This window comes from Colobus angolensis, unplaced genomic scaffold (genome assembly GCF_000951035.1).
Source record: "Colobus angolensis palliatus isolate OR3802 unplaced genomic scaffold, Cang.pa_1.0 Scaffold151, whole genome shotgun sequence".
Taxonomy (NCBI): domain Eukaryota; kingdom Metazoa; phylum Chordata; class Mammalia; order Primates; family Cercopithecidae; genus Colobus; species Colobus angolensis.
This window is the reverse complement of record NW_012114611.1, coordinates 3,516,247-3,543,349: the sequence shown is the minus strand read 5'-3', so window position 1 is coordinate 3,543,349 and position 27,103 is coordinate 3,516,247. Positions and strand designations below refer to the sequence as shown.

The window sequence follows — 27,103 nt, the reverse complement described above, 5'->3', positions numbered from 1 at the left end:
ACAGTAACCAGCCCCAGAAGTACATGTGCAGTGGCAGACAAAATTTGTAATGTATGGATCCCAAAGCTAATCTGTGGAGATACTTCTCAGTCTTCCGACATGTATTGTAACAGGATGCTTCATGGATGCCTGGTCAAAATGGGAGATCTGCCTTGCCAGAAATATATACTCATATAAACCCCTGAATCATGTGGCTCAAATACAAAATAAACACGGTAGAGATTTTCTCAAACTTGGCAACAATCCTAAAAACTTACATGACAGAACCAATAATTAGTTATGAAGACAAAGCTTTTAAATTATCAATAACAAAAAACTTAATTCCATCACATGCTTTTTGCCAACGTCACCCTCTCTGTGCCCACTCTCCCCAGTCTGCTTTATGTGCTCCTTTTCCAATCTGTTAAATGTGGGTGTTAGTTCTGTTCCACTTACCCAGTCACCCTTTTCTCCTGATTCTATACTTCCAAGTAATCTCATCTAATCCTGAGACTTCACCTACATGCTTTTTAATGTCCAAACCCAAATCACCATCCTTAATCTATTTCAATGACCAAAGGGATCACAAATGAACAAATCCCAAATTGAACCTTTCTCTCAGCCACTCAACCAAACTTTCCACTGCCACATATGGTGTCACCACCCGCTGTGGTCTATATTTCAGTGAATGCAAGCACTGTCCTAGGGAAAAAAAATCTAGGCACAACCATTAATGCTTCCTTCTGCTTCTCAACTTGCTTCCCAGTCCACACGGGATCACCAAATTGTACAAGTTAGGAAGCATTCACATTAAGTGCCAGGGATGCCGTTCACGCAGACCACAATGTAAAGGGTGCTCTTTGGAGTTAAGCCCTGAATGTGAGGGCCCTGAATCTGCTGCCAAATCTTGCCCATTCTACTTCCCAAATATATCTCCATTCTGGTCACTTCTCTCCATCCTCACAGCTAGTACTCTTGTTCAGGACACCATACTCTCTTGCCTGAGGTACCCCAAAAGTCCTCTGACAAGTTCCCGTCTCTAATGTCCCCAGGCAATTGCTCTTCCCATAGTAGCCAAAGTAAATTTTATAAAATACAAATTTGAGAATCACCTTCCCATATAAACTATCACTAGTTCCGCAGTACCCTCAGGATGAAGTTTAAATGTCCTCTAGAATCTCAACCCTTCTTTCTTCACCAGCCTCATTTCTAACCATTATCCAGTTCCCACTCTATGCTGGAAATAAAACAAGTTTTCTCAAACTTGTCTTGTCTTTTGCATCTTTTGTTCCTGGTATTTCCCATGATCCCTTGGTATTACCTGTTTAGCATTTATTACACTGTACCTCTTTATTTGTATCCCCCCCATCCCATCCCACCTCCCACTTCATTGTAAGCTTCGTGAGGAAAGAATCCATGTTTACTGTATTCATTTTTGTATCTCCAGTGCCTAGCAGTGCCTGGCATTATATGTAGATTCAAGAAATATTTGTTAAATTAATTAAATGAATGAATCAAATAGAAGTTTCCTTAACATTAAATTTTTAATGTTTCTTTAAACATAACTCTGATAAAGGTCAAACATTAAGAAAGAATTGCAAAAAGGTAAAATGAGCCTTGGTACTATGTTTAGAAATGCCTCCTGTTAACAGAGATAATGGATTTATATGTTGGAAGTAAAACTTTTTTCAAATGCATTAGCACAAATTGTTAAAATGGTGAGGACTTGGGTATACTCCATCAGTTTATTAAACTGAGTGTAACTAAAACAAGAGTGGGAGACAGCCAATAAATGATGGGCATGGTGCTTCCGCCAACAATACAAGAATAATTATGATGTAAATGTTGCTATCAAGTCAAAAGATACAATTAACAGTAAATAACTACATTTCCAGAAAGAAACCACTTGGGAAAGTACTGCTTTTGTACCTTTAAGGCAATAATATTACTATTATTAATAAAAATGACTGAGCACTATGTGACAGGCACTAATGTGCTAATACTTACAAGTATTAGCCTTTCCAAAAATCTTTGAGGTAGGCATTTATTAATATTCTATTTTATATGAGAGGAAACTGAAGCTGAGAGGGGCTAAGCAATATGTCCAAATTCACAAGCTAATTGAGTGCAATAGGCTGTATACTCAGGTTATTTGACCCAAAAATGACTCTATTAACCACTATGCTATTTTGCAATAAGGCAACAATATGATAGCCCCTAAAAACTGTTCTTTATTCTGATCACTTTTAGGAAATGATGGTAATTGTAATAATAATAGTAACAACGGTAGCTTACTATATATCCAGCCCTGCTCCAAAAACAAAATGTGTGCATTTGTTCAATCCACACTTATACCCATTCTACAGATTTCAAAAACAAAGAATAGAAAAGTAACTTGTTCGAGGCCCTAAAGCCAGATTCAAACTCAAGAAGTCTGAATTCAGAGCCTCTGGTCTTAAATCACTACATGAAAATGTCTCTGGGGAGAAATCAGGCTAACATTAGAAATTTTTTAAAATTCAAATTCTACAGTAAATCTTGTGATCTGTACTTCATCAGTTAACAGTCTCTACACAGGTAACACAACATAAAAACTGCAGCTGGGAGGCCAGGCGCGGTGGCTCCTGCCTGTAATCTCAGAACTTTGGGAGGCCAAGACGGGCCGATCACGAGGTCAGGAGATCAAGATTGTTCTGGCTAACACGGTGAAACCCCGTCTCTACTAAAAATACAAAAAAATTAGCTGGGCGTAGTGGCGGGCACCTGTAGTCCCAGCTACTCAGCTACTCAGAAGGCTGAGGCAGGAGAATGGCGTGAACCCGGGAGGCGGAGCTTGCAGTGAGCTGAGATCAGGCCACTGCCCTCCAGCCTGGGCGACTGAGCGAGACCCTATCTCCAAAAAAAAAAAAAAAAAAAAAAAACTGCAGCTGGGAGTAGTTCAAATAGCTCTACATTAAGAGAAGACGGCACATTCTGAACTGTTTTTAGCTCTATAATCATGCAGAGAACATTAACCCTCTGAGCCTCCTTTTCTTACATTAAGAATGACAATAACATTACCTGCCCTGACTACCTTGTAAGTTTCTTCAAAGGATCATACCTTAGTCCATTCAGGTTGCTATAATAAAATGTCAAACTGGGTAGCTTACATTAATAAAAACAGAAATTTATTTCTTACAGTTCTGGAGGCTGGGGAATCCAAGATGAAGATGCCAGCAGATTCTGGTCTCTGGTGTCTGGTGAAAGCCCACCTTCTTATTTGTAGATGGTGCCTTCTTATGTGTCCTTACATGGTGGAATTGGTGAATAAGCTCTCGGGGGCCTCTTTTACAAGGGCCTGCCCTCCTGACCTAATCACTTCCCAAAGGCCCCACCTCTGAAGACCATTGTCTTCAGGGTTAGGATTTCAACATATGAATTTGTAGGGGATATAAACATTCAGATCATAGCAGATAAAAAGCTAAAATCCATTGCCTGTTTATATATCATAATACATTTGACAATGAACAAAAAATAAATGCTATCTTAAGTGTATTGTAAAGCATTCAAATTATCCAAATTACAAACATATCTCAATAATTTATACCACAACCTGGAGAAATTATCTTTGTAAATAAATTATGATTACTTCTCAAACAATTCATAAGAATAGTAATATGTGTAATGGCAATAAAAATTAATAATATTGTATAAAATTGTAAACTGAACTGTCTTATTGATGCTGATAACAATTATAGGATGGTGTCCTAACATTTTTTAACAACTTGATAGTCTCTAAAATTACACTGGTTTTACCAGTGTTTATACCATGCCAAAAATTTGCTAGGCTGCTACTTTAAACATTTACTTAATATGATTCTTGTGTCAAATTCAATTAAATTTTATAAGTATCAGTTGAGCACCTAACTATGTGCAAAGGTTTGTACTAGGTACCATGCAGAGTATAGCGATGAACAGAGTTCTAGCCCTACTTTCAAAAGCTTACAAATGCTACACTCACATCCAACACATACATATGGAATATATACTAATTAGTACTTTAAACATTACTAATTTTTACATTTTTACACCTTCATTAGATTATCTGTCCTTAGCTGGTATGTAACATGGATATCATAAGGGAAAAAACCCTATGGCATTAAAATGTAAGAATACTGTGATACTTCAGTTAACCTAGTTTGAAAGTCTAGTTAAAAGTCTTCTTTCTTTCAACATAAATACTAAAACTATATACCCTGCAACTAAATAACTTTATGTTAGTGAATTGGCACAATAACATTAAAAAGTTTTATAAAGGACCTCACTATTTAACTTCCTCTATACAAAGGTAATTATTCATATGCTAATGAAGCAGCTTTGGCATGTATTTACAAAAACTCATGAAAATATAAAAATAATGTTACATTTACGGGTCACTGAAGAATGTATCTAAATTTAACATTTAAAATGACTCATAAAATAAAATGCTGATCCTTACAAACATACCTCATTGTTTATATTTTTATTTTCAGAAAAACACAGAGTTCACTTGAATACAATTCTCACCAGTTAAATCACAATTCACTTTATAGTTAATTAGGTTCAAAGATAGTCCTTTCCTGTTATATAATTTCATTTTCTTAAAAAGCAAAACAGTCAGTAGAAAAAATTTACATATGAAAGTCAAAAACAATTATTTCAGCAAAACTGGAAATCAACCACCATATCTTTTCTTGAGTTCTTCGACAGAATTATCCTTCAATCCTGACTTGTCTATGTGATTAAATAATGCATGTGCAACTGAAAAAGAAAAAAAAAATCTCCATTTTAATCTCATTTTTTAAAAACCAAGCAAAATGTAAATTAAAAGGAGCAATCTGATATGTCAAAAACATTTTACATTTTAAAGCAATAAATAGGTTTATAAATTCTAATTCAGATGTTTAAAAAGCCAATCTGAGAATACAAAATTATATAGCAATCCAACAATGGTTCTTTCCAGAATATTTTGCTTTAGTAGTATAAAATTTCCCCTGCATTCTCAATATTAATTTTGCAGATTAAACTTAATTCATTCTGTACTACCTTTAAAATGTTCACCCTAACAAGTGAACTTTTATTTACTTAATATTTTTATTTCAATTAAACTGTTTTTCAAACCTAAATCATTTTATTTTAAAAGAAAACTTTACATCACTACTGCAAACGAAAAATAGCAATGACATCGATGAAATCACACTTGATAGGACATTTAAATATTTTTATATTACAAATTAAAACTACTAAATGTTAAGAATAAGATTATGAATCGCAAAAAAATCGTATTTACTACCACTAATCGGTCGACACTCAACATTAGGAAAACACTGTTATAGTTCATGCTTCTCAACATTAAAACTGGAGAACTGGCTAACAGTTATTAATGATAATGGCAATAATAAAAGATAACAACGGCTAAGTATTTACTGAATACTCAGTTGCATGCCAGAACCATTCTAAGTGCTTTCCATGTTTAACTTAACAGACAGTGGAAACCCCATCAAGACAGTACTATTTGTCAGCCAGTCTGAAGAGCCCACTTGCATTCTCGGACACCTTGAACTTATCACATTAGAGTTACAATAAATTCATTCATTCAACACACTAACACTGAGGGGTTATTATGTACTAGCACGGAGGCCCAGAGAACGAGGTAGACAAAGTTCCTGCTGTCATGGAGCTTTCATTCTATTAGAGAGGGAGATATAATAAACATACACATAAACCACTGTCAGTTAGTAATGTATCATGAAGAGAAATAAAGCAAGGTAAGAAGAGAGAGGTTGATTGGGGGTTGGTAAAGAAAGATGTCTTTGAAGCGGTGACAGATGAAAACCAAATGAAGAAGCACACAAGTGAAGATATGTAGGAAGATATCCTAGGTTGAGAGAAGAGCCAAACACAAAGTCCTCAAGGCCAAAATAAGTTTGGCAGTTTGGTAATTTTTTTTTTTCTTTTGAGACGGAGTTTCACTCTTGTTGCCCAGGCTGGAGTGCAATGGTGCAATCTCAGCTCACTGCAACCTATGCCTCCCAGGTTCAAGCAATTCTCCTGCCTCCGCCTCCCAAGTAGCTGGGATTACAGGTGTCCACCACCACACCCAGCTAATTTTCTCATTTTTTTTTTTGTATTTTTAGTAGAGATGGGGTTGCACCATGTTGGCCAGGCTGGTCTTGAGCTCCTGACTTCAGGTGATCCGCCTGCCTCAGCCTCCCAAAGTGCTGGGATTACAGGCGTGAGCCACTGTGCCCAGTCGGCAGTTTGGTATATTAAAAGCTACATAAAACCACTACAACAGGGCAGAGTGGTTGAAAAAAGAGTGGTAAAAGATGAGGTCAAAACAGTAATAAGAAACAGTAACATTTTTCAGGGATTTCAAGGAACATTTCTGGTTAACTAAAGCTAAAACCAAAACTTTTGGTTTAAACCCTCACTATTAAATATATATATATATAATTTTTATTTAACTATTTGAGGCAGAGTCTCACTCTGTTGCCTAGGCTGGAATGCAGTGGCACAATCATGGCTCACTGAAGCCTCAACCTTCTGCGCTGAAACGATTCTCACACCTCAGCCCCCCGAGTAGCTGGGACTACAGATGCACGCCACCGCAACCAACTAATTCCTGTATTTTTTGTAAAGACAGGGTTTTGCCATGTTGGCCAGGCTGGTCTCAAGCGATCCTCCCACTTTAACCTCCCAAAGTGCTGGGATTACAGGCATGAGCCACCATGCCTGGCCTAAAAAAATATATATCTAAATTACATGTCCACTTCCCTAAGTAAAATTTCAAAAGTATCTTTCTTATAGATTTAAAAATCATTCAACATCACTGCTAAAAAGATAAAGAAGAAATAAAAGAAGCCTATGTATGTTTAGCACAGGAGGTATTTGAAAATGGTACACTGAGTTTTGCTAATTTTTAAAAATAAAAAAACAGACACACTTGTATGTGAATGATTTTTCTCTTTTTTCCTGAAACGAGTATAGTCCAAAACTCTGAGTAACTGAAGTTTCTGCATAGTGCAATTTTGCTTTAATTAGGATTTCTCAAAACGGACTCTTTATGCCAAAGATTGTGATGTGGAAATAAAAGAGAAATAAAATTCTTCAGGTTCATCATCTGCCACTTATTACTCCCTATTCTACAATCCAGCCATACCACTTTAAATTCTCTGGACTCAATTTGTTCTTTCCTGCCTTAGAACCGCCGCACATATCATTATTTCAGTTTAAAACTCTCTTGCCCAGCCTTTCCTCTGACTCTTGCACTTCTTTTGAGAATTCAGCTAAAATCAAACTCAAGGAAATTACCTCTCTCAGAATGGATCAGGCCTTTACTGTACCTCACCTGGTTACATGGTCCTGTGGCTTTGATCCTTCACATACTCAGTAACAGTAGGAACTCAACCATTATACCATTTACTGAGTTTTCAAGTAGAACTCAGACCATGGAGTTGGACTGCCTGGGTTCAAATCCTAGGTCTGGCTTCCTAGCTATGCAACCTTAGCAAGTTTCTTAGCCTCTCTAGACCTCAGTCTCCTCCTCCGTAAAAGGAGAGTGAAAACAGTATCTACACTTCATAATACTGTCAGGACTAACAATACAATTTTAACTGTTGTTATCCAATTTAATTAACTTAAATATAATTTAATATAATTTAAATATAATTAAATGTAACCTTATACAGAGTAAATAGTCAATAAAAGTCAGCTATTATTTGTTGAATGAATAAAGGAAAGTACAAAAATAAACAAACATGGGAAAACTTTCATAGAACTTACTCTTCTTCTCTGTTTCTGACATAAACATCACTGCCATATCAAACCTTTTTAGTTCAGAAAGTCTTTGTAAGATTTCAAAGATGAGTGATGGTTTTTCTTTCCTGAAATAATCCAAATATAAAAACAAAAGATCAGTTCAAAGTAGCTCATTTATTAATAATTCTGCTTACTAACACAAGGCATCTAATTATACATAAATGACATTATTTTTCCCCTGGATATTACCTATGTTTTAAATGCCCAAATGAAGAGATTTATCAAGTCAACTGAAGAAATTACAATATTCTTAAATAAGAGCTTAGCACGGAAACTATCATTCTGTTAAAACACTGGTCACTTCCACACCCTACTTTTCTCTACGAAAAAATTAAGAGTCCTTTTTCCTCCCTTTTAAACTTTTCCCTTTTTATTGTTTGTACTTGTCATTTCCTTGCAACTTCTGTAACAATGAAACTTACAAAAAAGCTAACTTTGCTATATGCTGCTAATTTGCTATATACATTCAAAAAGAATGAACTCCCCAAATCATTGGAAATAGCATAGCTTTATGAGAGTACAGTAAATCCTCACTTAACATCATCAATAGGTTCGTGAAAACTGAGACTTTATGTGAAATGGCATACTGTATAAACAAACCAACTTTACCATAGGCCAACTGATATAAACAAGACTTATGTTCCTATGTCTTAATCATTTTAATTAAAGTTGCAGTTTCCAAAAACCTATCAATGACATTAAGTGAGGACTTACTGTATAACTAAAAAAAACTTGACTTACTCAATGTAAAAGTCATGCAGAATTTTAATGATCTGGTTGAATACATCTGGATCCAGATTTTTCTGAAACAACTTAGGATACAAAGATGGTTCAATTTGCTTGAAAAATAAAAATAAAAAGTTAGACAATTAATTGATGGCAACACTTACAGATCACAAATTACACAACAATTGCTTGAGTAAAAATAGTAAAGAATAACTACTTTGGGAGGCCAAGGTGGGAGGATCACCTGAGGCTGGGAGTTCGACACCAGCCTGACCAACATGACGAAACCCCATCTCTACTAAAAATACAAAACATTAGCCGGGGGTGGTGGTGCATCCCTGTAATCCCAGCTACTCGGGAGGCTGAGGCAGGAGAATCACTTGAATCCGGGAGGCGGAGGTTGTGGAAAGGTGAGATTGCACCATTGCACTCCAGCCTAGGCAACAAGAGCAAAACTCCATCCCAAACGAAAAGAAAAGAATAACTACTATGCATTAGCACTTATGAATAATAATGGAGTCACATTAAAATGCAATTATGATAGAAGAATGAAAGTTATAGGAACTGCATGATAATCACTCTGTTCCAGTCACAGAAAAGTCTTATGAGCGGAAGAAATACACATCATCCTAAGACAGACAGAAAACTTCAGAGGCTCTCAAAGAACACTAGAGATTTGAAAAAGTAGAATTACATGGGAAAACGTATTTGGAAATAATTTTATATTGCATAATTATAAGGAAATGTTACTCTCATTACACTTGAAAAAGACCATGCTAATCCATTATTTGCTAAATTTCATAGGATTTGATTCTTTTTCTTAGAGCAAATATTATAAGAATGATTGCCTACATATTGCAAGTACTGCTTGGCATACAGAAGACACTCAATGCATTTTAGGATTTTTATGAAGAATTAAGCTTAAGCTAATATATATGAAATTAGATTAAGTTATTTGAGACAATGGAATTTGACACAGAATCTATTGAAAAAGGAGAACACCCAGGTTCCCTGGTTGTAAATAATTTTAAATGGTCTGACCAGGGTGATGTATTCTACAATAATATCTTACAAAAAGCAAATATGGCACCATTATTATAAAGTGACAAAAGAAGTTCTCTGACCTTTTACTTACAACAGAAGTACTAGCTTCCTCTCTCTTACCTTTAAATACTGAAACAACATATCTGGAGAACTTTTCAATTGTCTGAAATCAGATTCGAGCTGGAACGAGTTTGCAGGAAGTGGAGGAAGAACAGTTGTGGCAAACTGAGCAGGTTTTTGTCCTATCTCTCTAGTCAATTTCTCGCTGTAAGACTGACATACATCCTGTTTCAAATTGGCTTGAGGTCTGAAATATTTCAGAGGTATCAAACAGAAAAGAACCATAAATAATCAGCTCAATCAAGGAGACATCAATAAAAATTTTTAAATTTTTGATATTATATAATCTATTTGTATTATGCAAGCATTCAAAATTATTTCAGTTAGTAATAGATAAACATTTTTTGGCAAAACAGATTAAGCTCCTACAAATTTTCATATGCTGGCTATGTAATGACTATTCTACTCTGCTGGGCAGCTAGCCCATCTACCTTTTGAGTACACCATTTCTATATATCTCAGTTACCGTGTCACATACACTAATGATTTAGCCTTTCAAAGATCTAAATGATCATTTTCAAGATACTCCAAAAAGGAAGAAATGCATCTTCCAAAAAAAAAAAAAACAACTGCCTATTTAGTATTGTCCCATGATCCATACTACCACTTTAAATAAAAGTACTATTGAAGTTCAAAGTTTACAAGAAAAAAACAACTTTTAGCAGGTTTGTTGAGTAGCAATGTAAAACTATGAGTAAGGTTTCCAATACCTCAAAATGAACCTAATTAGTCTGTATCTTCTATATTCTCACTATTAAGAAAAAACACATAATATTTTTTAAATGCCAAATAAAAGTTAAAGTCCACAACAGTCTTAAATACTAATGGATGAAATAATGGCAATACATAAATTTTACATTTTTATGAAGCTTCCTTTAAAAAAATTAAAATTTTGATGAACTAAACAAAAAAACTGAAATCCTAGAAATGAAAAATTTTAAACAAAATCAATTTTCAAGATACCTTCTTACCATCTCTAAATTTCACACTATGGTTAAAAAAAAAAAAAAGATAGTAATCATTCCTTAAGCAAAATCACCCTTACAATAAGTACAAATAAAAAAGAAAAAGCCAGAACCTTAAGTTAGGCAGTTCAAAAAATCAGCATGATGAGTACAAATCAGAAGTCTCAGTAATACCAATTCTCCAGTGGAATTATCCCATTCTAGATGATCATCAAATAACAGTATTTCTACTCACTGCAGGGATGAAGTATCACTGATTTCTTCTATTTTCAATACTTTTGCTCTTGGAGTATCACTTGTGGGAAAAAGGTCATCTTGGCTTGAATTCTTCTTACTTGTGGTGCCTGTGGCTGCTATTACATTTGCTAGATTAATAGGATTATTCTCTGGAGCAGCAGCAGTAGTGCTATCTGGCACGTCAATAGTCTGTATCAAATTACCAGTTTCTTCAATAATAACCTTCTTGAGTGGTTTCTAAAACAATTAAAATCAATTCCTTAAATCAAAATATTAAAGGTTTCCTATTTTAGGGTCACAAGTTAAAAGGCTACAATGTTCTTACAGCTAAAATCCCAGTGATTAGTAAATTCAGTTTGGTGGCTAGACAGACATAGGAGTCTGAGAATACAAGAATACAAAGCTATACAAAGCACTTATCCCAGGTAGGTCTAAACGAGGGAGAGAGACATGTATATGTAAACATATAAGGCCATGGGTACGTTTAAGAGATGAAAGCACAAAATGCTAAGAGAACACAGGAGGGAAGATAAACACTGGTGTAAGGGAAGCCTTCACAGAAAAAATACACAGGAATGGCAAAGTTGAAGGGTGCAGCACGGTCAATGGAAAGGTGAGAGGTCCAGTGGGGCTGGTGCAAGGCAAGGCACGGTGGAGACGAAGCCTGAAAGGCTGCTTGAAGACAGCTTATGAAAGAACTTGGATGCCATGGAAGGAGTCTGGACTCTATTCTAGGGGCAATACAGCAAAGAAATTACCAAACCAACAGTAGTATTGTGGACTAACTGAAGGCAAGTGGAATAAGGGCAGACAATAACCAGCATTATGTATGGGATAGACTATCATTAAAACCTAAACAAATGTGTTTACTAGATTAATAGGATTATATATATAGTAGCTGGATAAAACCACCCCAGGATTAAAAATCTGTCAAGTAATATTCACAAAGTTGGTAAAAGTAAACCCTTTTTTCCAATTTAATAAAGTAAATGGCTTTCACTGTTTATCTCGATCACCACACGTGTCATTTTCAACTTACGTTGATATTTAATAGTATATTTATATCTAATAAAATATAACAATATTCTTCACTATATCATCATACCAGACACACAGAAATACACTGAGGAGCTATTGTTCCACCAAGGGTATTGAAAAATGAAACAAGTTAAGAAAAGCTTCTTCTAAAATTTGCAAATATTGATTAACAGTTGGCGCTATACACTTTTATGTATGTTTGAAATTTGTTTTGTTTTATCTTTAGAAAAGAGAAAAAAACTTTCCTCAATATACTCGAAGTATACATTCCAACAACACAGTTGAATTATAAATTGCAAAGTTATAAAATAAGAACTTCTGCTTCTGCAATAGATATCAAACTCAATATTAAAACCAGAAATTCATTAACGCAGCTGAGATATGACCCAATGGTAATAAATGAGTGTTACTAAATGAAGGTACAAAAATGAAAAAGCTGTAAGAAAATTTGTAACAGAATACTTCAAGCAGTTCTATTTTAAAGAATAATATTAAGTTATGGCCTATGCTTTGCTAAGAACTACATCAGCAACAGTTTTCATCAAGATACTGATCAAGAATGGATATGTCTATTAAACCTTTTCCTTGACAACAGATATGTAAATAATGATTTGAATTTATGAATTTCCTAATCATTGGTCTCTGCTAAGTGTAGACCCGGGGTACTGAGAGCTGCTGAGGGTCACTGATGACAGCGGCAAGGACTGTGGGGAAGAACAGTATGCTAGTAACAGGAGTAAACCATGAAAGAAACCACTATAGAAAGAAAGAACTTAAGAAAATATGAAAGGTTCAATTCATTCTTTTCTTAAATCATGACTCAGAAGCGTTAACATTTTATTTAGTTGTATATTGTGATCATTTAAAAAAAGAGAGAGAGAGAAAAGAACAAAGGAATAAAGAGAAAAAGGGACCAAATAGGTGAAGTTTTGACATCAGGAAACAGAAAAATGAAAAAAAAAAAAAAAAAGGAAATAAAGCAAAATAAGATATTTTAGCAGAGACTAAAGGATCAGGAAAACTTTCACTTGATACCATTCTCAGGGGAAACCCCAGGCCCAAGTTCACCTACATCTCTGCTCTCCTACACTAGGTCTAGAGGTTTGCTAAAAATACTTCCAAGCTGCCAGCCCTTCAAGCACCGACTACCCTGGCCTAGCCTTTAATTTCAATAATACTGAGACTCACTCTTTCTCTACTTTCTGTAGTCTTCCTTTCTTTCCTGACCACTTTCCCCAGTGACCAGGTGGTGTCACAAATATGTGACTAAAAAGGAAATTAAAATTTGTTTCACCTGTGCCTCAACATTTATGCACATTATTTCCTTCGATATAATCTGGGAGTTATTCTCAATTTAAGGAGAAAAAGTAAGGATAACACAGGGATTAACTAATTTGCTCAAGATTGCGAAGTTCTATCAAGTGGGGCTCAAATCCAGTCTCAAAGGCATTATACCAAACTGCTATCCTCTACTTTTTAAAAATAATGCCCACTTTTTTTTATCATGAAGATCCATTATAAAAATAAACAGCAATTTTTTCCCTCCCCACTAGGATACTAACTTTGTTGATTTTGGATCATTTACACAATGGTTTACCCCAAGATTTCTCATTTCCTAGAGGTGTTTTGTTTTGTCATATTGCCATAAGAGATTTAAATTCACATTGTATTTTCACAACTATTAACATAAATTCATTTTTAACAAGAAGGTGAACCCAACAAATTTGTAAAAGCTATTTATGGTATGCTAGTCGCAGGACATTACACATATCACGTGGCAATGTTTTTATAATTATGGACAGTGATGTCTAACAAAGGCCTTCTATAAACTTGTGAATTAATTTTTGTAAGGAAGTCTTACAAAGATGTAAAAGTTTAAACTACATTTAATATTTAATCACTTTTACTGAAAAGAACAGTAAATAAATATATGAAAATGACCATAATGTGTGAAAACAACTAGATTTATGCCTGGCATACACAACACACACAACCAGTATTACCAAAAATACAGCTGTAATAGGCCAGGCACGGTGCTAGGACTTTGGGAGGCCAAGGAGGGCAGATCACTTGAGGTCAGGAGTTTGAGACCAGTCTGGCCAACATGGTGAAACCCCATCTCTACTAAAATTACAAAAATTAGCCAGGCATGGTGGCAGGCACCTGTAATCCCAGCTGCAAGGGAGGCTGAGGCAAGAGAACTGCTTGAACCCGGGAGTCAGAAGTTGCAGTGAGCTGAGATCGTGCCACTGCACTCCAGCCTGGGGGACAAGAGTAAAACACCATCTCAAAAAAAAAAGAAAAAAGAATACAGTCATATTAAATGCATTGGAAAAGTATTAAACTAAGAAATCTATTTGCTACTAACTACTAACTAGTACAAACGTAACAAAATAAACTTTCTTTCCTTTTCTGCCTTTACAAAAAGAGGATAAAAATACCTCCTCTGACTTCCTTATGAAATTCTTATTTCTAATAAAGAAAACTAACTATTATGCAAAGGATCATCTATGCATAACAGTTTAAGAGGGCAAGAAGAGGATCTTGATCAGTCAGGGGTACATAGAAAGGTTTTTTGAGGGTGATATCTTTTAGTTTTCTGACTTGGTGGTTTCATGGGTATTCACTTTGTAATTATTCTCTAAATCATACCTTGTCTTGTGTACTTTACTGTACATTTCATAATTTACTTGCTGCAAGGGTGTTTATCCCAACTTCAGAAAAGAATAGTAATAAAAATACAAAGACATTTAAATTCTATAAAATGCAAAACTGCTTGAAATTCCTTTAATATGAGAAATAAGTAGAAATATTAAAATTTACAGTGTTAAATTAAAATAGTCACTAAAAAAGTTACCCCAAAACTCTAAACACTGCTAAATTTCCCTCATATGTCAGTAATCCTAGGAAGTATTTCTTAAAGATTCTTAAAAAAAAAAAAAGTCCCCAGGAAGACATTTCAACATTTCCTTTAAGAGTTAGGGGACGTTCCAAGATGGCCAAATAGGAACAGCTCCAGTCTGCAGCTCCCAGCATGATCAGCGCAGAAGACAGGTGATTTCTGCATTTGCAACTGAGGTCACAAACATCAAAGGTAGATTAAACCACAAAGAAGGGGAGAAACCAGAGCAGAAAAGCTGAAAATTCTAAAAATTAGAGCACCTCTTCTCCAAAGGATCGCAGCTCCTCACCAGCTGGACAGAGAATGACTTTGACGAGCTGACAGAAGTAGGCTTCAGAAGGTCAGTAATAACAAACTTCTCTGAGCTAAAGGAGGATGTTCGAACTCATCACAAGGAAGCTAAAAACCTTGAAAACGGATTAGATGAATGACTAACTAGAATAAACAGCATAGAGAAGACCTTAAATTACCTGATGGAGCCGAAAACCATGGCACAAGAATGCCATGACGTATACATAAGTTTCAATAGCCGATTCGATAAAGTGGAAGAAAGGGTATCACTGACTGAAGAGCAAATTAATGAAATAAAGAAGACAAGGTTAGAGAAAAAAGGGTAAAAGAAACAAACAAAGCCTCCAAGAAATATGGGACTATGTGAAAAGACCAAATCTACGTTTGATTGGTGTACCTAAAAGTGATGGGGAGAATGGAACCAAGTTGGAAAACACACTTCAGGATACTATCCAGGAGAACTTCCCCAATCTAGCAAGGCAGGCCAACATTCAAATTCAGGAAATACAGAGAATGCCACAAAGATACTCCTCGAGAAGAACAACCCCAAGACACATAATTGTCAGATTCACCAAGATTCAAATGAAGGAAAAAGGGCACCAGAGAGAAAGGTAGAATTACCCACAAAGGGAAGCCCATCAGATTAACAGCAGATCTCTCAGCACAAACCCTACAAGCCAGAAGAGAGTGGGGGCCAATGTTCAACATTCTTAAAGAAAAGAATTTTCCACCCAGAGTTTCATATCCAGCCAAACTAAGCTTCATAAGTGAAGGAGAAATAAAATCCTTTACAGACAAGCAAATGCTGAGAGATTCTGTCACCACCAGGCTTGCCTTACAAGAGCTCTGAAGGAAGCACTAAATATGGAAAGTAACAACCAGTACCTGCCACTGCAAAAACATGCCAAACTGTAAAGACCATCAATGCTAGGAAGAAACTGCATCAATTAATGGACAAAATAACCAGCAAACATCATAATGATAGGATCAAATTCACACTTAACAATATTAACCTTAAATGTAAACGGGCTAGATGCCCCAATTAAAAGACATAGACTGGCAAATTGGATAAAGAGTCAAGACCCATCAGTGTGCTGTATTCAGGAGACCCATCTCACATGCAAAGACGCACATAGGCTCAAAACAAAGGGATGGAGGAAGATCTACCAAGCAAATGGAAAGCAAAAAAAAAAACCAGGGGTTGCAATCCTAGTCTCTGATAAAACAGACTTTAAACCAACAAAGATCAAAAAAGACAAAAAAACGCCATTACATAATGGTAAAGGGATCAATTCAAAAATAAGAGGTAACTATCCTAAATATATGCACCCAATACAGGAGCACCCAGATTCATAAAGCAAGTCCTTAGAGACCTACAAAGAGACTTAGACTCCCACACAATAATAATGGGAGAATTTAACACACCACTGTCAATATTGGACAGATCAACAAGACAGAAAGTTAACAAGGATACCCAGGAATTGAACTCAGCTTTGCAACAAGCAGACCTAACAGACATCTACAGAACTCTCCACCCCAAATCAACAGAATATACATCATTTTCAGCACCACATCGCACTTATTCCAAAATTGACCACATAATTGGAAGTAAAGCACTCCTCAGCAAACGTAAAAGAACATAAATCACAACAAACTGCCTCTCAGACCACAGTGCAAATTAGAACTCAGGATTAAGAAACTCACTCAAAACCACAAAACTACATGAAAACTGAACAACCTGCTCCCGAATGACTACTGGGTAAATAACAAAATGAAGGCAGAAATAAAGATGTTCTTTGAAACCAATGAGAACAAAGACACAACGTACCAGCATCTTTGGGATACATTTAAAACAGTGTGTAGAAGGAAATTTATAACACTAAATGCCCACAAGAGAAAGCAGGAAAAGATCTAAAATCGACACCCTAATGTCACAATTAAAAGAACTAGACAAGCAAGAGCAAACAAATTCAAAAGCTAGCAGAAGGCAAGAAATAACTAACATCAGAGCAGAACTGAAAGAGACAGAAACAAAAAACCTTTCAAAAAAATCAATGAATCCAGGAGCTGGTTTTTTGAAAAGATCATCAAAATTGATAGACTGCTAGCAAGACTAATAAAGAAGAAGAGAGAAGAATCAAATAGACGAAATAAAAAATGATAAAGGGGATATCACCACAGAAATACAAACTACCATCAGAGAATACTATAAACACCTCTATGTAAATAAACCAAAAAATCTAGAAGAAATGGATAAATTCCTGGACACATACATCCTCCCAAGACTAAACCAGGAAGAATTTTAATGTCTGAGTAGACCAGTAATAGGCTCTGGAATTGAGTGATAATTAATAGCCTACCAACCATAAAAAGTCCAGGACCAGACGGATTCACAGCCGAATTCTAACAGAGGTACAAAGAGGAGCTGGTACCATTCCTCCTGAAACTATTCCAATCAACAGAAAAAGAGAGAATCCTCCCTAACTCACTTCATGAGGCCAGCATCATCCCGATACCAAAGCCTGGCAGAGACACAACAAAAAAAGAGAATTTTAGACTAATATCCCTGATGAACATCAATGCAAAAATCCTCAATAAAATACTGGTAAACCCAATCCAGCAGCACATCAAAAACTTATCGACCACAATCAAGTTGGCTTCATCCCTGGGATGCAAGGCTGGTTCAACATATGCAAATCAATAAACGTAATCCATCACATAAACAGAATCAACGACAAAAACCACATGATTATCTCAAAAGATGTAGAAAAGGCCTTTGACAAAATTCAATAGCCCTTTACGCTAAAAACACTCAATAAACTAATGGAATATATCTCAAAATAATAAGAGCTATTTATGATAAACCCACAGCCAATATCATACTAAATGGGCAAAAACTGGAAGCACTGCCTTTGAAAACCAGCACAAGACAAGGATGCCCTATCTCACCACTCCTATTCAACACAGTGTTGGAAGTTCTGGACAGGGCAGTTGGGCAGGAGAAAGAAAGAAAGGGTATTCAATTAGGAAATGAGGAAGTCAAATTGTCTCTGTTTGCAGATGACAGGATTATATACTTAGAAAACCCCATCACCTCAGCCCAAAATCTCCTTAAGCTGACAGGCAACTTCAGCAAAGTCTCAGGATAGAAAATCAATGTGCAAAAATCACAAGCATTCCTATACACCAATAACAGACAAGCAGAGAGCCAAATCATGAGTGAACTCCCATTTACAACTGCTACAAAGAGAATAAAATACCTAGGAATCCAACTTACAAGGGATGTGAAGGACCTCTTCAAGCAGAACTACAAACCACTGCTCAACGAAATAAAAGAGGACACAAACAAATGGAAGAATATTCTATGCTCATAGATAGGAAGAATCAATATCGTGAAAATGGCCATACTGCCCAAAGTGATTTATAGATGCAATGCCATCCTCATCAAGCTACCAATGACTTTCTTCACAGAAATGAAAAAAAACTAAAGTTCATATGGAACCAAAAAAGAGCCCGCATTGCCAAGACAATCCTAAGCAAAAAGAACAGAGCTGGAGGCATCAAGCTACCTGACTTCAAACTACACTAAAACGTTACAGTAGCCAAAACACCATGGTACTGGTACCAAAACAGATATATAGACCAATGGAACAGAACAGAGGCCTCAGAAATAACACCACACATCTACAACCATCTGATCTTTGAAAAACCTGACAAAAACAAGAAATGGGGAAAGGATTCCCTATTTAATAAATGGTGCTGGGAAAACTGGTTAGCCATATGTAGAAAGCTGAAACTGGATCCCTTCCTTACGCCTTATACAAAAATTAATTCAAGATGGATTAAAGACTTAAATGTTAGACCTAAAACCATAAAAACCCTAGAAGAAAAAGGAGGCAATACCATTCAGGACATAGGCATGGGCAAGGACTTTATGACTAAAACACCAAAAGTAATGGCTACAAAAGCCAAAATGGACAAATGGGATCTAACTAAACGAAAGAGCTTCTGCACAGCAAAAGAAACTACCATCAGAGTGAACAGGCAAGCTACAGAATGGGAGAAAATTTTTGTAATCTACTCATCTGACAAAGGGCTCATATCCAGAATCTACAAAGAACTCAAACAAATTTACAAGAAAAAAACAACCCCACGGGAAAATGGGCAAAGGATATGAACAGACACTTCTCAAAAGAAGACATCTATGCAGTCAACAGACAAAAAAATGCTCATCATCACTGGTCATCAGAGAAATGCAAATCAAAACCACAATGAGAGACCATCTCACACCAGTTAGAATGGCAATCATTAAAAAGTCAGGAAACAATGATGCTGGAGACAATGTGGAGAAATAGGAACGGCTTTTATACTGTTGGTGGGAGTGTAAATTGGTTCAACCATTGTGGAAGACAGTGTGGTGATTCCTCAAGGATCTAGAACTAGAATTACCATTTGACCCAGCCATTCCATTACTGGGTATATACCCAAAGGATTATAAATCATGCTACTATAAAGACACATGCACACGTATGTTTACTGAGGCACTATTCACAATGGCAAAGACTTGGAACCAACCCAAATGTCCAGCAATGACTGGATTAAGAAAATGTGGCACATATACACCACGAAATACGGAATACTATGCAGCCATAAAAAAGGATGAGTTCATGTCCTTTGTCGGACAAACTATCACAAGGACAGAAAACCAAACACCGCATGTTCTCACTCATAGGTGGTAACTGAACAATGAGATCACTTGGACACAGAGCAGGGAATATCACACACCAGGGCCTGTTGTGGGGGTGGGTTTTAGGGGAGGGATAGCATTAGGAGAAATACCTAATGTAAATGAAGAGTTGACGGGTGCAGCAAACCAACATGGCACATGTATACCTATGTATCAAACCTGCACATTGTGCACATGTACCCTAGAACTTAAAGTATAATAACAATAAAAAAAAGTTTCTTAATACAATAGTTGGTTTCTAATTCTCTTAATACAACATATTTAAATGGCAAGGAAAAAATGAAAGTGCTTTACTTACAGTTGATCCAGGATGCGGTGGATTATCAATGGGTTTTACCACATTTTGTCTTTGTGTGGAATCAAGAAAGACATCATCCCAGTGTCCTTTCTCAATTAATTCCTTGAAAATAAATTTATAATCAAAACTATCAAAATATTCATTATACAACAAATAAATATATTTATGTTTCAGAAAATATGACCACGTTTGAGTGAAAAGAATACATTACCTTTTTAATTTTGGAGAGTTCAGTTACTGCTTGCTTATTTCCAGGTTCCAGAAGTAAAACAGTTTCAAAATCTAAAGTGAGTTTTTTAAAAATATTACAACATAGTTAAAATGTGGAGTTTTCATATTTGCATGTATATTCATGATACATTCAGTTGGTAATCACATTTTTAGCTCAAGAAGTTTTACTCAGATTACTAGGAAACAGGTGAGCTATAGTAAGAACCTTTACTGAACACTGTTGTAGTTGTTTTATATGAATTTTCACATAACCCTCACTACAATCCCACTTTAAAGGTGATCAAACTGAAGCCCCTAGAGGTCATCTAACTTAGCAAAGTTCACCAAGTAAACAAATGACAGAGTAACTCACTAAATGTAAAATATTAATATATTAAGAGAATTACATACAACAAAGTATTACTCAGCCTTAAAAAGGAATGAAAATCTGATACATGCTCCAACATGGACATTATGCTAAGTCAAATAAGCCAGAGGCAAAAGGACAAATACTGCACGATTCCACTTACATAGGCTATCTAGAACAGTCAAATTCAGAGACAGAAAGTAGAATGGAGGTTACCAGGGCTGGGGGGAGAGGAGAATGGAGAGTTATTGTTTAATGTGTATAGAGTTTTAGAATGGATGATGACACAAGTTCTGGAGATGGACAGTGGTGATGGCTACACAGTGTAAATGTACTTAATGCCACTGAGCCATATATTGAAAAATGGTTAAAATAATAAATTTAATGTTACATATTTTTTTACCACAATAAAAAAACACTGCTGTAGCTAACAGGCTTACAGAGAAACTGCCAGATTTTAAATGCACATACCAGAAAAGAACAGAGACTGAAAATCACTTATCTAAGTACTGATCTCAAGAAGCTAGAAAAATAGCAAATTAAACCAAAAGAAAGTTGAAGGAATAAAATAAAGAGCAGAAGGAAATTAAATAGAAAACACATACAGGAGAACCAAGTTGGTTCTTTGAAAAGACTAACTCAATGAATACCCTAAAAGACAAGATCATAAAAAAAAGAAAAAAGAAAAAAAAAAAAAAAACTTGTATCAAGAATTAAAATGGCATCAGATCTCCATTATCCTCCATTCCCTACCTGCTGATAAAACCAATGCTCAAAGAGTTTAAAAAAAAAAAAATTCAATCACTAACAGAAATTCTTGAGTTTGCAGGATGGCAGATAGGAAAAAATACAACTTGCTGCAACAATGAAACTTCCTCTGCTCGCTGGGATTAAAAAAAAAAAAAAAAAACTCCTGAAATCGGTTGGAATCAAGATGGCCAAGTGGAGGTTGCATAAAAACGAGCTTGCTGATGTCATAGCCTGAATTTCCACCAAGTTCTACTAACTACCCCAAATTTGCATCTGCAATCCATTAGTTAGCATGAGGAGACAGTTACATACGCCCAAGAACTTTTCCCTTTCCTTCCACTAATTACCTGATAATTCCAGTATCCACCTTCCTAAACCTTTTCTAATAAAATTACTGCCTTAACGCCAGGACAAGGAGACAGATTTGAGTTTAATTCCTGTTTCTTTGGGAGTCAACTTTCAATATAAATAAAGCCTTTTCTCAAAAACCTGGTGTCACAGTATTGGCTTCAAGCACATCATGCAATGAGTCCCTTTCGCTCAACAACACTGATTCCCTTCCTTTTCATTCTTGTCTTTTTATCGCTTTTTCCATTTTCACCTATAATTAAAATTTTTCATTAATGCTGGCTGGCAATTAGCCAGAATGTACTGTATGCTACTAAACAAAAAAATAATCTGGTACACTGCGGAAGCTGCATTCCTCCAAATCTATTCATGATCAAAACTGTGGAAAGAAAACATAATTCCCTAAGTTCAGTATCTTTGAACCATGGGTAAGTTACATGAATCTCTGCTTCTAAAACTTGGACACTCATCAGGATGACTGAGTGCCAGCTGTTATAAAGTCTTACCTTGTTTTGCCTCATTTAGCTTTCCCAAAAATGTTCTTGCAGTTCCTCTTCTGGCAAAAGCTTTAGAATATGAGCCATCTAATAAAATGGCTTGTGTGCAGTCTTTTTCAGCTTCTTCATATCTATTGAACATGATAAAATTACTGACTGGAAAAAAGGCAGCTTATGGAAAAATGTCATATAAACTAAGTTTCTAATTTTAAAAGCTTGTATATAATTTCAATCACTAACTCCTAAATCTGTGTTTGAAGTGGAGAACTATTTATAAATTTTTTATTCTCACCAAATCTTGGAATCATTTGGTGAGGAGGGAGAAGGTACCAGATTGAGGGAATGTTAGGAGAGTCTGCTGGAGCAATGGAATAATAGTGCAAAAGTATGACTAGGGCAGACAAAAGAATACCACTGCTGGCAGCCTACCTCTTCTCCAAGTCTCAATATGCACAGGTACTACATTAGAATTTTAACTGGCATTACTTTTCCAATAAAACTTTATTAACATTTACCCACAGTAAACTTCCCATACTCACAGAAAAACCAAAAAATGAGAACTTGCTATGTATGTGATAATATATCATCTAATACTTTGCATGAATACTACTCAGCCATGCAACCAGCAATCAATTCAGACTTACAGATTTACTCATAACTGCTCTAGAATAACAAAGTGCTTAAGAAGAGCTCAAAAACGCCCCCCCAAAAAAACCCAACAACAAAAATACCTGAGACATTCCCATATATTAACATGGCATTAATGAATTATTGTTAATTTCTTAGGAGTGCTATTGGTTGTCGTTACGCATAAAATATCCTTTCTTTAGCGATAAAACGTCATGATTTGCTTTACAATAATTCAGGGGGAAAATGCTGAAACAAATATGACCCAAAAAAGTATGGCCTGATAGAACTAGATGATGGACACATGGGGTTTATTATACTACTTTTGTATAAGTTTGAAAAGTTTCATATTAAAAGAAAAAAAAAAAACTCCTGTAATTGCATTCTCCCCAAGGCCTAAATGGATGTCATCTTCCCCTCAAAACAAGATCTCATATGAACAAAATCAGAATTTCGAATGAACTTAAACATCTCTGATTTATTTAACTCACTTTCCAGCAAGAGATAAAGAACGTATCTGTGTTCATGCCCTTATCAATGTATTTTCTACTTGCCTGATTATATCATTCAAGATATCTGCATGGCCCCCACACTTTTCAGGATAAAGTCAAACTGCTTTGGAGCGTAACGTCAGGGGCCTGCCTGAGTATCTGGCCTTCTCTCTGCCACTGTCCCCTGCAGTAACAGCCATAATACGAACTACTAACCCTTTCCAGGTTGAGGTACCATCAACCTGCCTACTCCCATGTCTTTGAACCTGCACTAGAACACTTGACCTGTTTCCTGTTTTTTCACCTCACTAACTCATAGTACTCGTTTAGATCTCAGTTTGGTTTGAACAATTCAAGATGCTTTCCATGAATTCCCCTGCCTGGACTCAGTCTATGCCAGTATTCTTCCCACCCTGAACTCCCATAGCACGTGTCCTTCATAGCATTATCTTAGCATATTTTCACAAATATCTCCTTTTCTGTCGCTCCCTGCAAACTTCGGGTTTCTTAAAAACAACTATACATTAGTATACTTAATACCTTCCACAGTGCCGAACAGAACATCTGATATATTTTAGTGAAATAAATGTTTGCTGAATAAGTAAATCAAAAAATTTCCAACACCCAAATTCAAAGAAAATTTAGAAGATAAACATTTAGGAAACCATTTTAATTGCATATTTAATTGCATGTTCTATTGTACAGCTGAAGAAAACCCACCAATTTTTCTTAAAGTCTGAAGTTGCCACAGAGGTAGATGATTTTTCTTTGAAAATGGACTCATGTAAATCCTTTAAAATTGTTAAATGTCTCCTGTGCTCTCCATTTGTAAACTGAATTTAGAAAAATCCAATCAACAAACATCTTTTAGGTGGTTGGAGAAAAAGACAAACTAATCAAAAATAGAATAAAAATGGTGAGTGCAAAAAACTGTCATCTCTGCCTAGTTCCTTAGCCCTGATTTCTTCTGATTTTCAGTTAGGTCCACTTTTCCTGAGTCTACTCTAGCTCTAGTGTCAATGCCACCCCTAATCACCATTAAGTGAACCCTCTACTAAATCAAGTCTTAACCTGGTTCCAGTTCCAGCAACCAAGATTCCACCTTATTTTTGTGACCAACTCTCAACTCTGGTTCCCAAATCTAATATCTAATACTACTGGGTTGTTTTTCTTCTTATCCTATCTCTGAATCTATGCTTTACTCACTCTGAGAACAGGACCCAGATTTGTCCTCAGTCAGTTCTCTTCAAGGACTACAATGTAGGCCCAAACTTCTGTCCTTATTTCTGATTATCTTCTTACTTCTTCAGCCTTTCTGAACCTAACCATCCACCAACCTACATTCCATTGTAACTCAAGGATGTCCTGCTCATCTCCTGAAGCAATCTACTAATGTAGACTATCACCTCCAGAAACCACACTCTCTAGGAATCCTTGTTGGCCTAACTAGGTGAATTCCTTCTTACTCCCTACTGCTACCCCATACACTGGTAGGTAAGACTGACTATACTGCTGGTTCTCATTAGCTCTAATTTGACACCGTTTGTAGAACCTCAAGCTATAGGACGGTTACCTAAACTAGGAGTAGTCCAAGATTGAAATGTTGCTTTTTTATGTTCCTCACATAGTCCATAATACATAACAGTCTCCACGTACAGAAAAAAATTCTGGTATTAACTGTGAATCTAAAAAATGCACTAGAAAAAGATACAAATAAGAGTCATAAAGTTCTTTTAATTTAAAATATACTCTGCTAACTTGGTATAATATATTCCACTAATATGATTATAAACTAAAGCAATAAAACTAATACAATAGATATCTTATAAATGCATATATAATCTCTCACCTACAAGAAGGTATTACTCTTAGCATTAGTCAAACCAACGGACTCAGGCTTGACAATTTTTAAACCAATGCACAATTCTTCCATAGCAAAAATCAAAATTTTCATAAGTTAGCAAGAGAAGCAATGATCTTTACTATGACTAGTCAACAAAAGAATCTATCTCTAATGATATCTATTGCTTTAAATGAGGTTAAATATATAATCAAAATTTATTTCTATGACAGGAGCTCCTAACCTGAGATTCTCTGGGGGATGTGAAAACTTGTTTAGGAAAAAAACTGTATCACTATTTTCACTAAACTTTAAATAAAATTTAGCTTTCTTTCAAATACAAATGCAGACAACAGTACCTATCACTTTGTCACCAATAAAAATCAGACATTTTGGCCAGGCGTGGTGGCTCATGCCTATTATCCCAGCATTCTGGGAGGCCGAGACGGGCAGATCACCTGAGGTCAGGAGTTCGAGACCAGCCTGGCCAACATGGTAAAACCCCATCTCTACTAAAAATACAAAAATTAGCCAGGTGTCATGGCGCACGCCTGTAGTCCCAGCTACTCAGGAGGTTGAGGCAGGAGAATCACTTGAACCCGGGAGGTGGAGGTTGCAGTGAGCCGAAATTACGCCACTGCACTCCAGCCTGGGTGACAGAGTGGGACTCTGTCTCAAAAAAGAAAAGTAAATATCAGATATTTCCGTATCACATTACAACTGGTATCTCAAAATATTGCTTATGCTCACTACTATTCAGAATTACAGTAAAAATGTAACCTGTTGCTTACTTGCATGTGATTGCAGTGTCTTGTTCATAGATACTCTTGTGACAAGGCCGGCAACCACTGGGCAACTCTGCCCTAGTAGTTATTCAGAAGCCAGAGAGCTAAGGCATGTGTTATCACATTGGAAATCTAATCATCTGCATTGCTTCAGGTATTCCCTGTCCACACTTATTTGTTGATTAGTATTGTTGGAAGTTGATTAGTATTAGTATTGTTGGAAGATGTGTCGGGGATCATCCCAAAATTTAGTGTCCTTATTGAAACCTTACAATCATGTCTTTAAAATTTTTTTAACATTAACTTGTCTGTATTTTAAATGTAGTTTCAAATACGGTACAATGTGATTGCAAATAAGCAGCAGGTTAAATTTCTACTGTAATTCTGAATAGTGGTGAGCATAAAACACAGCACTTGCCTGTATTTTAAATGTAGTTTCTCATTTTGAGGTGTGTTAATAAAAAAGCACATATACTACTATATCACAATTTTTAATATTTTCAAAACTATATGTTGATATAATTGGTTTCCTTTGTAATCCTAGTTGTATAGCTAAGCATTTAAAAATATTCTGAGAAGTGTTCAACATACAGCTAAAGGGGAATTCATGGCACTGAAGAAGTTTTGAATTCCTATTTATAATATTTATAGGCTTTTAAAAATTCTGGCATTAGTGTGTAAAGTATTATAACAAGAGATAAAAAGTATAAGTCTAAGTTTCTGCCATCGGATATAATTCCACTGATTGTCCAACTTGGGCACATCCAGAAAAAGCTGGTTAATATAGGATCAAGTTTTCTTACATATGTCATTAATCAGCAGTTTCAAAGACAGCAGTTCCCTTTTGTTTTACATGTAGGTCTATACAACACTTCCAGATAAGACTTTGCCCAAAGGGCTCTGAAGTTAAAAATAATTTTTAAATCAAGATTCAGAATACTATATATAAAGCAACTAGAGAAAAACTGGTAAACTGTGTAATGCCAGACTTAAAAGTGGGGA

At 35.8% G+C, this 27,103-nt stretch overlaps 1 protein-coding gene across 3 annotated transcripts in view; it reads right to left on the bottom strand.

Moving 5' to 3' along the window:
• Nucleotides 1-3,124: 3,124 nt before the first annotated feature.
• Nucleotides 3,125-27,103, bottom strand: part of RPAP3 (RNA polymerase II associated protein 3) — a 43,881-nt gene continuing 19,902 nt past the window's right edge. For 2 of the 3 annotated variants that reach the window (XM_011936280.1, XM_011936282.1), the window contains 8 exons: nucleotides 22,368-22,489; nucleotides 20,398-20,468; nucleotides 20,187-20,288; nucleotides 10,909-11,147; nucleotides 9,709-9,895; nucleotides 8,560-8,657; nucleotides 7,783-7,883; nucleotides 3,125-4,758 (listed from right to left, as the gene is read on the bottom strand). In XM_011936280.1, coding sequence (XP_011791670.1) covers nucleotides 4,673-4,758; nucleotides 7,783-7,883; nucleotides 8,560-8,657; nucleotides 9,709-9,895; nucleotides 10,909-11,147; nucleotides 20,187-20,288; nucleotides 20,398-20,468; nucleotides 22,368-22,489 — 1,006 coding nt within the window. In that variant the 3' untranslated portion in view covers nucleotides 3,125-4,672. The remainder of the gene's footprint in view (nucleotides 4,759-7,782; nucleotides 7,884-8,559; nucleotides 8,658-9,708; nucleotides 9,896-10,908; nucleotides 11,148-20,186; nucleotides 20,289-20,397; nucleotides 20,469-22,367; nucleotides 22,490-27,103) is intronic. The other variant, XM_011936281.1, reaches the window with a different exon arrangement.